This window comes from Prosopis cineraria, unplaced genomic scaffold (genome assembly GCF_029017545.1).
Source record: "Prosopis cineraria cultivar Desert tree isolate PC_DT_omini unplaced genomic scaffold, ASM2901754v1 PC12, whole genome shotgun sequence".
Lineage (NCBI taxonomy): Eukaryota > Viridiplantae > Streptophyta > Magnoliopsida > Fabales > Fabaceae > Prosopis > Prosopis cineraria.
In genome coordinates, this window is record NW_026555343.1 from 14,548,691 (window position 1) to 14,560,490 (window position 11,800).

An 11,800-nucleotide genomic window follows, 5' to 3' on the forward strand; every position below is an offset into this window, starting at 1 on the left:
CAAAAAAATTATGAAATTTTAATTCAGTCCGAGGGAGAAAAGTCAAAAGAATTTTAATGGTGAAAAGGTCAAAATACCCTTCACTTGTTATGTAGAATCACTAGTTAATTTTCTTACTTCATTTATTAATTTACAAATATGAGTTGCAAATTATATGAGTTAACTTGTTAATAATTACATAAAACTTGGCATCAGCTATTCAATCATAAGCAGCAATATCAATTGTTAAATTGCTAATTTTACTTGTTAATTTTCTAATATCCATTGTAAGTTACTGACAAGTCTTATAATTTACTAATATCAATTATAAATTATTGATAGATCTTGTAATTTACAACTAATGTTAGTAAATTAATAAATAAAGTAATTAACAACTAATGTTATTGATTGTATGATAAATGAATGTAATTTACAAGTGATATTGGTAAATTAACAAGTGTAGTAAGAAAATAAACAACTAGTGATTCTGCATAATAAGTGAAGGGTATTTTGGTCTTTTCACCATTGAAATTCTTTTAACTTTTTCTCCTGAACTGAACTGATCTGACATTTTAGAATTTTTTTGGATCCACTACTTGAAATTAAATCTCTACGGTGGTCCTTAAATGAAATTCTCCCAAAAATATAGAGCATTTTGAATCTTTCAAAATACAATTGATAAGATATTTTAAAAATATCCTCAATTACAAAGTGCATGTTATTAATAATATTTTCTAATTGAGACACCTATTAAAAAATAAACATAGGAAAAGTGTGAAATTTTATAAGAAACTTGTGGTTCAGTTACAGAAAATTTAGGGGAGGGGCTACCCTTTTGTCACGTCCCTCAATTAATATGAACACGGAATTCTTGGTCCACCACTATGTATACGTTTGTGAGTAGAAATTACATTGAGAAAATAAGGAAGAAGAGCGGAAACCGTGTCCTGATTACTCAGTAGACTGACATTGACCTGAGTTTCTTACTGCCTATAAATCTAACTTCAACTTGGGTAAGCAATTACAAGCCTCAACAATATTTTTTGATATATTTGCATTTGATTGAGTTACAATGACAAAATTGGATGCAAGATGGAGACCCAGATGCTACGAAAGAGTAGACAAACTGATGGTACGTAGATGGTCTGGTTCTGCAGACAATCGTTTCCTATTTGCGTCCCAGAATGATGATGTTATGATTTATGAATTGTACAAGGCTGTTCGTGATGAGAACCAAGATGTGTTCAACTTTGTCGGCGTATTGGACGAAGTTTGTGGACAACAGCAGATCGACTTGTCCATTATTGTCGATCAAGTCACACCTGCTGGTGATTCGTTGCTTCATGTTGCTGCTGAATTTGGGAGGAAAGAGATCGGAGAGCTAGTAGCTTGTTTCTTTCCCAAGCTTCTGTATAAGGTATTAATTATGCTTGAGGTAGTTTATTTTATCAAAATAATTTAAACCATTTGGTACATCTAAAGTTTTATATATTCAAGTCTTTATATTGTCTAGAAATCTAGGCTTATACTTTTTTTCAGTGTCAAGAGTTTTCTATTCAATTTTTCTTCTTCTTCTTCTCCCTCTTTATTTTAATCTCGTTTTTCTCTTCTTTCATTCATTCTCTCTTTCTTTATTTCTTTCTTTTTTCTCATGTTTTTGTTTTTAATGTTTTTTGTGTCTGATCAAATGATTCTTGATATCATGTTAAATTCTTTTTTTTATTAAGTATGCTTGAGAGTAATCTATTTCATCAAAATAACTTAAATCATTTGATTAAACATATCCTAAACTTTATTCATAATCTAACTTTCAATTTCTAGATGTGATATTTCTTCGTCTTCTTTATTTCCATTACAAGGCAAATATAAAAGGCGACACTCCACTTCATGTTGCAGCTAGAACCAAGAATAATGAAGTGATGAAGATCATTCTCTTGACGTTTGAAAATATTGATACAAGTCACTTGATAACATCAGAGAACGAGTTTGGGAACACACCTTTGCATGAAGCTGTTCTGAGCAAAAATCTTGAAGGTGTTAATATACTATTAAATGCCCATGATGATACTGCTCTGGCTATTTATTGGAACAACCCTTATCCTAATAAATCGCCAATATATTTGGCAGTCCTAACAGACGATGTGGAAATTCTTCGTCGTCTCTTGCAAATTCCATTCCCTTCAAATCTGTCCATTTCAAAGTGCCGAGGAAACTCTCCTCTTCATGCCGCCATATTAGAACGCAAACCTCGTATGTGCTTTGTATTTATGTGTTTGTGATATTAACATGAAAAAATTAATCATTTGATCCTTATAGTTTTATATCAATTGTAAATCAATGTCTAAACTTTAATTCATTGTAACTCTATCCTTATAATTTTGACTTGGTAATTCAATTTTTAAACTTTGACTCACTACAATTCATTCCCTATAATTTTAATCATTTAAAATATTGGTCCCCATATTTTAGAAAATAAAACTATAAATATTAAAATTATTTGACAGTTTATGGACTAAATGTAACTTAGAATATTTAGTCCATAAACTTTCAAATAATTTTAATATTTTTAGTTTTATTTTCAAAAATACGGGACCAATATTTTAAATGGTTAAAATTATAAGGACTGAGTTTTACTAAGTTAAAGTTTAAGGACTAAATTGCATCTGATTCAAGACTATAAGAACCGATATACAAGTCAAAGTTCAGGGATTGAGTTATAATTAAATCAAAACTATTGGGACCAAATAATTAAGTTTTCCTTGTTAATTAATATTTTGTGTTTTTATTTTTCACTTTCACTTGATATATGTTTGCCTTTATGCACAGATGTATTGCAAGAGATACTCAACGTAAGAGAAGAGTTAATGTATCTAAGAGATGAAAATGAAGAAACTCCTCTTCATTGTGCAGCACGCGTTGGTTACTTGGAAGGTGTGAGCATACTGTTAAACAAATCTACTTTGACAGCCTTTCAAAAGAATTCAGAAGGCAATCTTCCAGTTCATCTTGCCTGCGAGGGAGGCCATGTTCAGGTGGTCAAAAAATTACTTGAAGAAAAGTTTCCTTGGCATGATGTTAGACTTTGGCTCAACAATAATGGCCAAAACATGCTTCACATTGCAGCAATGAATGGAGAAAAAAATGTGGTGAAACACTTGTTGAGAAACCCCAAGATTATTCATGGTGAAATCATGAATGAGAGAGATGTTAATGGTGATACCCCACTTCATTTGGCTTCAAGAAACCTTTGTCTTTGGACTTTGCTCCTTCTGTCACAAGACAAAAAGATTGATGTGAACCTCGTCAATAATAAAGATTTCACAGCTCGAGATATTGTTCGAGTGCAATGTAAAATCCCAATGAGACGTCAAGAGGTATGATTATAAGTATTCTTAATTTTTTTTTAAGAATTTCTTACAAAATATTTTAACAAATGCTTGTTTTATATTTACTGAGTAGGTTTGTTTCCCACTAGCTTCCTCCCTTCTACCCTCACCTCTAGGTAGGTTTCTTCTTGTTTTTTTTTTTTGTTTTTTGTTTTTTAAACCAACCCGCCCACGTAAGTGCAGCAGGGAGGGAACCGGAGAGAATACACTGATTATATTTAACATAAACTGTTAGATTAGTTCTACTATTTATAGTCCTCGTACTTTTTAATTATATTTTATAGAAAAAATACAATTGGTTCGATCCCTATACTTTTAACATGTTTTGGTTTTATTTCGTATACCTTTTTTTTTTTTTTCCCCTTGTTGCTTCTAGTCTCTTAAGTTTCATTTATTTGCAGTGTTCGTCCTTATTGTGACTGATAGTGTAAAATCTGCTAATATGTAAATAACTCTATTAATTATGTTGTTGAGTTTATAAAACTATAATGAGTTAGACATTGTATGAGCAAAAGGATTACTAACATTTGTGACTTTTTTCCTAACCGTCTTCTTCCTTCTGAAGCATCACCCATTGCAAATTTAAAGATTCTAATTTAATGTCCTGCTTGTTTCTTTTTGTCTTCTACTCAGTTTCTGATATAACTCATCATAATTTTAACAAGTCACAATAAGAAGTAATGGAGTTTATGTGTATGTTAGCATTTCAAACTACTTATGGCCATATTTAAAACTCAAGGGACTACTATTACATATGGATGAAACTTAAGGGACTAGAAACAACGAAAAAAAATATAACGACTGATACCAAAAACACACTAAAAGGATAAAGACCAACAATTATATTTTCCTTATTTTATATGATGATATATACGTCTCAAGTAAAGATATAATTGTTGGATTCTATTACCATGTAGTTCCTAGCAGATGTGATTTTGAAATGTGCTGGTGTCCCCCTGAAGACAAATATACTGGGTGCAAGGCATGTAGCATCTATCAATACAGAATGGAACGTAAAAGAAGCAGCCAACGCACTCATACTTGTGGCTATACTAATAGTCACAGTTACATTTGCTGCTGGTTTCTCAGTTCCAGGTGGCATACATGGTGCAGATGATAAAATCCCAAAAGAAAGAGGCACGGCAGTTTTTGGTTCTCAAACACTATTCGACATATTCATGACTTTCAATACAATCGCTATGTACAGTTCCACCTTGGGTTCTATTATTCTTCTATGGGTCCAACTAGGTGATCGTCATTTTGCTGAAGGAGTGTATCGGTTTGCTAAGATTTTCGTTTATGTGGCTCTTTTAACCATGCCTGTCGCATTTCTAGCTGCTATATGCTTGACGATAAGAAATAATATATCACTCACATGTATTCTAAGTGTCATTGGATTCATCTTCATTTTCTTCATCTATTTTGCTCGTATTTTGGGAAGATTCTCACTTGGAATTTGCCTTCCTTTTGTTCGTCAAGCTGGAGCTCTTTTTATTAGGATTATTCTTGTTTTGTTTTATGGAAAGAATGATATTTTGATTGGTGAAGAAGGAGGAATAATCAATCAAAACTATGGAGATGAAAAAGGCAACCAAGTTGATCCCTTGGATAAGAAAGTTCATCAAAGCAATGAAGCATATGATGTCCATCTTGTCAATAGATTTTATGCATTTAGGTCCTATCATTATTCTGGCCCATAACTATGAGTAGGGGTGTTCATACTTGTTCTCATCTCAATTGACTTTAGTGGTTCTATCGTCCTCTTATGTACATTGAAGCCATATTTAAGGGCATCTTGAATGAGATGTTGATGTTGATTTGTGAAATATTGTAGCTCACTATTTAGCTTATCTTATTCTGGATTCACCAAGCATTGCTTCGTTCACACGACATGCTTGTAAACGCGATGACTTGATTTGTGATAGAAAAATGAAGAGGAAAACATACACAAAAATTCATATGACTCACATAAAACTAATATATATGGGTGTTTGACTATCTCCTACATCACCCAAAAAAAAAATTGTATGATGAAATGTTTTTGAAAAATCATTTTAATTGGTTTAAACTAGATTAGGACATTAAAAATTCATTTCAAACCATATGATCATCACAAAAGATATTTGTATCACAAATTTTAGGTGTAATTAGAAATGAAAATATGAATTGGTCAATTCAATTGAAAAATGATAAATTTATCATTCAATGAGAGAGATTCTTGCATGGACGTAATGCACCACATCATCATGCTTAGATGTAACATCTTGGATTTAACTCCCAGATTTAATGAATTAATCGAGGTTAATTATGTGAATTTAGATGTTAAAAAATTTGAGGATTGTTTGAGAAGACTAATGGGTCTATTGGTTATGGTAATAGTATTTGGATTGGGTCTAGAGGTGTATTGAGCCACCTAGGCCTAAATTGAGTGAATATTCACACTTGGCCATTGTATGCACTTTGCACCATGGTAGATGGTCAAAATTTTAAAGATCATCTCGTTTGTGAGCTGCAAAACAAAGGGAGAAAGAAATAGAAAGGGAGAGTGATGAGAGAGCAAGAAAGCTCTACTATGGCTTTTTAGGAGTGATTTGAGTTTAGTTCCATCTAGATATATCTTTTGTACGTAAGGTCTCCCTTATTGATCCACATATCAAACACTTCTAGGTAGTCGTGGGATTAACCCCAAGGAGTTACCATAACTAATCATCTTCAAAACACTGTTGAACTCAAATGGTATTCTTTCACAAATTGGGATCCCAAGTTTTCAAGCCATTCAAAATTATTTTCAAGGATATCAGTCAAACCAAAATAGAGTTTAAAACATTTATAGAAGCATGTGATACCACTTTACACTAAAAGCATTGCAAGAATTTGAGAAAAATTAGACAGCAAGAAACAAAGGTAGGCGTCGAGCCATGGCATCTACACACCTTGGCATGCTCCTCTCTATGTATGTGCCACGATGCAAACACTATGCACTACAGTGCATTGCATAGGATTGAGAATAGCAGGGGTCAACTCATGATATGCCTCAATTTTTCATCTGACATCAAATTGAGGTAAAATAGGTGGCTATAAAAAGCTCTTTTTACACACCAGATAGTGGCACGGGTCTTACTCCCAAATAATTTCACACAAAGGAGTGGAACACCTAAACTCATTCTCACACTTTTCACAATACATAAGATGCCTAAAACCTAAAACTTATGCTATAAGCTACAACTAACACCTAGAACACACTCAATAGGCTTAAGATTACTTGTGCAATACCACATGCACAATATAACTCACATATATCATTCTCAACTCTTAAACCCTTAATATCAAAATAGACAGGGGAGATCCAACATTTCATGAAACATGATAATCATTGCTCAAATAATAAATTCTAATTCAATTCAACACTTGTACTAATATTCTCTCCTTACAGGAAGCTTACTAAAACTTAAACACTTGTTCCAGGGCCTTAAAATACAATAAATTTTGTCATGTAAATCAAAAATTGCAAGTAAAGAATCAAAACGTGATCCTAGTTGGCATTAGCATCATAAATTACACATTATAATATCAAGAGGAACAAGATTCCTAAACCTTTGTAGCTTTTTCCTTTCTAAAATTAGGGCTACAGCCTAAAAAATGTTAAGAGAGAGGGGTGAGTATAACCACTCAGGAACCAAGGTTCCTCTATTCTATGTAATTACAAATTAATTGAAATTTTATAAGCATTGCTTATATGAGGCATGTAATCACATATATCACAACTTCACATATAACTCGTGTTATTTTGTATAAATCATCATGATCTCATCTTTTCACGTGTCAAATAATAAGGCACATTGCCATAATACTAATAACCATGTGACAATGGTCAAATCAAATATACAATGTACATTGCCACAATAATAACAACTATGTGACAATGGCCAACTCGAATATCATGACTTGCCATAAACTTAATAACTATATGACACATTAGATAATATACATGATCAAGACAACTTTTTATCCTCCTTATAACTTTTGACTGAAACTATAGGCTATCAATTAAATAGGGCTCCATCCGTGTAAATGGACTACCCAAGCTCACTAATTGTAAGAAGTGACTTAGCTAAGGTCACTACACTCATTCTCAAACTATGGTTTCTCCCATTCTCAAATCTCTAAGGTGTTGTAAAGCCCTAAGTTAGTCTCCTCAACAAACAGGTGGAGATAGCTAGATTAGAGTCCCTTGACAAACAATTAGACAGTTCCTCGACAAATAATAGGATAGTGGCTACTTCTTAATTCTAACAGTAGGTAGCTAGGCTAGCTTTCAATTCCAACTATAAGCAGCCCATACCACATGTATTTTTGTCACTGCTCCTCTTTCTAAGAAAACTCCTTCCAATACGATCATGCAATCACTCATGCTCATATATAGTATGTTATCAATTTATAATAGTAAGCTCATTTATAGATTTACATCAAGCTTTAACATGTAAGCATTGTATACAGATACACCTCATTCTATCATAATGATCAACACAAACCTCCACATATCATCATATATACCATTTCATAGCCTCAATTATGCTTTATAAAACAAATTTCATAATGGCAATTAGAAATTTCAGCTTTATATATTAAAACACATAGGAATTCAAATAAATTAACATCCAATTATACTAAATAGATTCTCTCGATTACCTTAAACCTTTAAGTGATTAAAGGTTACTCCTCAATAATTGCTTCCAACATTTTCTCCCAAGTCAAATTGGTGCACGAGATGATTGACCTACAATTAATCAAATCCACAATTATCAATATCACCCCCTTTTCAATCTTACTTTTCCTTACTTTTCTCCCATTTTAAGGTTCGGATAACTCGACTTCTCTCCAGACCTACATCTAGGGCTAAGAACACAACCTAAAACACTTATTAGTCCTCTCTACCCATACACCATACTAATCTCACCTATTTATCCTTAATTAATTTGAGTAATAGGTGGTTAAATTTTTAAGATGTTACATCTTCCCTACTCCTTCTCTTTCTCTTTACACATTTTGGAAGAAAAGTTTTGGGGTTAGAAGATGATGATTTTTAGACTTACGGTTATGGGTCCAAACCCATTAGTTTAAATTGGATTAATAGGAGTTGTTTAAGCATTTCATACCTAAATTAGAAGTTTTTATAGGGTTGAGAGCTTGGGTCTAAGGTTTTAGATCAACCTTAGATACTTTAAGTTTGATTTTAGGTTGTGAGGTTCTATGATTGTTATTATTTAAGTTAATGAGAGTTACTAAAACTATTAGATGTGAGATTGCACTTGTAGTTAGGAGTTTGGCTTAAGCAAGTGTGAATTTAGAAGCTGAAAGTGGTGTTTATGTTGATTATTAATGATGATTATGGTTATTAATTATAGATTAACCTTATGGTACACTATTTGAGCTCAACTCTAGCTTGAAAAGCAAGTGGTATAGGAGTAACCTTTAAGTTATCAAAGGTTTAAGGTAACTAAGGATTCTACTTTGTATTAATGCTTGTTAAATTGATCAGTGGTTATTATGAACTTGAAATAGTAATTCTAATGTTTAATTTGATATTTGTATGATTTGAAAAATGTTACAAGTATGGAAAAATTTAAATTTAAGCAATGATTTAATATTGAATTGAATATACAATTTTAGAAAGTTAAGTTGTGATATGAACTCTAACATGCACGTTAATGATGCATTCTTGTTGCATTGAGTATGTTGGCATGATCATATATAAGGTAGGAGTTCGGCCTAGGAGTTAGTGCTATTTTTGTTTACATAGATGTTACCAATACCATAGGTGGCATTGGTATTTCGTTTAGGGTCAGGTCTTCCTAAACCTTACCATTTAATAGGTGTAAACATAAGTCACATGAGCCCTTAAGCCCTTAACATCACCTTAGACTGAATGTAAGGCAAGGCTTACAACACCCTGAGATTCAAAAATAAGGGAATCTATAATCCGAGAGTGAGTGCAGCACTTTTAGCTAGGTAGCTTATCACAATTGGTAAGCTTGAGTTAGTCCATTCATATGGACACGATGCTATTTGAATTGCTAGCCCCCGAATTCAGTTAGTAATATAAGGAGGAGATAAGGAGTAATTGATTATGAATCCTATTTATCATGTGACGTTTTTGTAAAGTCAATTGATTTTAAACACCCATTTTTCATGCCTTAACTGAGTTGACTTGCATGTTCATGATTTAGGGTTTTCTTGGTTAATAAATGATTGTACTCACCCTTATTTAACATTTTATAAGCACTAACTCTGAAAAGGATAAGATAAGGGTACCAAAGGCTTAGGAATATGTATTCCTACTATATGCCTCTTATCTTGATTATTTAAGTGTGTATTTGATTATGATATTGCTAATTAGAACAATTATTTTGGAATGCTTGTACCATTGCATTACTTTGTGTTAGTTGAATGTATGTTGTGCCCTAAGTTATACATATGAGGATTACTGTTTAAACGGGGCTTAAAATACTAGTACAAATAGATTTATGATTATTTTATAGGTTGTAATGATGATTTTGGAGATTTCATGTTGTTTACCTCCCCTTGTGATTTTTTTTATGAAATTGGGGTTTAGAAGTGAAAATAGGAATTATCAATTATATGTACGTTGTGGTGCATTGTATAGGCTATCCTAAATCCCTTGAGTATGGTCTAAGTGTTTTGTAGGCTTTTGGAACTTTTGTTTTAGTTTGGATATCTTGGAGATTTGAAAATTATGAAAATATGGTAGTTTTAGTTCTAGGTGCCCAACCTTGTAGTAAAATGTAATTTAGATATGAAACTAGTGCTATTATCTAGCACACTGGATGAGCTTTTCGTGGACACTTAGATCAACTTAATTGGATGTTGGACAAAGATTTAAGGCACGTTGAAAATTCGGCTCAAATCTAGTTTGACAATAACAAAGTTGTTGTTATCTTTGTGCAGTATGTTGTAGAACACGACACAAAGCCTCACAAGTTGTCGCTCATTAGTCTTTTGGCCAAGGCTAATAGTCTTTATGCTATCAACCATGGCAAAATCTCTAGTTGGTCACAGGTGATATGGCTTGTTTTATCCAAAAATGACTTTTTAAAAATGTTACTTTACAATGCTTTAAACCTAGTTTAGTATCCCATACTTCTTCATGTTAAACTACTTTATTTATGTATGATCCCTTTCTTTAAAAACTTTATAAGCTTGATTCTATTAACCATAGTAGATTTTCAAAATTAAGTCTTTTCATTTTCTATTATGATTAGTTATTTTTAGTTGCAGTTAATTCCTTTTTATCATGATAAGATTATTAGGGTCATTATTCCCTAATTACCATGGTAATGTATAGTTATGGTTAGGTGTTGGTAGTAATTTAGTCAATGTTACATCATATACCTATAAATATAACTCAATTTTTTCACCATTTAATCTAACAACCACTTGTAGCTATTAAATCCATGACAAAAGTGGCTTAAAAACCACTACAAAAATGTTTCTTCCTTGATAGTGAGATAGTAAAAAATCCTATTATTCCATGGAGACATTAGTTTTATGTGAGTCATCAATTCATGTATATGCATTCCTTTTCTTTTTTCCTATCACAAATCAAGTCATCACATTTACAAGCAATCTAGTGAATCCAAAATAAATAAGCTAAACAATAACCTATAATATTTCACAAATTTGCATCTTATTGAAGATGACATGAGATGGCTTCAATGTACATATAAGAGTAAGACAGAACCTCATAATAATAGTGACAAATGATGTAATCAATTGAAATCCATCAATATAGCTACCATTGTCATGAGGTGTAGAGCTAAATCGAGGACAAGTAAAACATAGAGAACTAATGATGTCAAAATGAAAGGTAGAATTAGGAAATCAAGCAAATCATCATGCAAACTAATACTAGTAATAGCCACAAATGAAAAAGGCAGGCTAGCAGTGTCAATATGGATAACAATCAAGTGATCCTTCACCAACCTAAGGCCATTTATAAGTAGTAGGTTATTTGGCTCACTAACACCTATCAAAAGCACCACTAAGGAATTATAAAAACTCTCAAAGGCAAAGGTAAGCAACATAATAGGAGTGTGGTCTTCAATGGTAGAATCAGAACCCCCTATTGAAAGACATAAGGAAAATAGTGATTATGCTTTTGAAGTTGGCAAGGCATCATAAGCAGTGATTGTGTCCTCTGTAATACTAGTCATAGCAATGATAATGCACCAAAGGCAAAAGGACTAGGAATGACAAATGCAACCAAATGATACAAAATGAACTATAGAGAAACCAAAGAATGTGAAGATGTTGTTGCCCTATTGATGAGATGTAAGATTTGATTTACTTAATCCTAATAAACTACTACATCCAAGGTAATCAAGGGTTTAATCGTAAAAGGATTACCACATTTATCA

At 32.4% G+C, this 11,800-nt stretch overlaps 1 protein-coding gene across 1 annotated transcript; it reads left to right on the forward strand.

Moving 5' to 3' along the window:
- Positions 1-1,051: 1,051 nt before the first annotated feature.
- On the forward strand, positions 1,052-5,065 carry LOC129289145 (protein ACCELERATED CELL DEATH 6-like). Its single transcript, XM_054925954.1, has 4 exons — positions 1,052-1,396; positions 1,839-2,229; positions 2,806-3,353; positions 4,283-5,065. The coding sequence occupies exons 1-4, from the start codon at positions 1,052-1,054 to the stop codon at positions 5,063-5,065; spliced, it is 2,067 nt and encodes a 688-aa protein (XP_054781929.1).
- Positions 5,066-11,800: the final 6,735 nt, after the last annotated feature.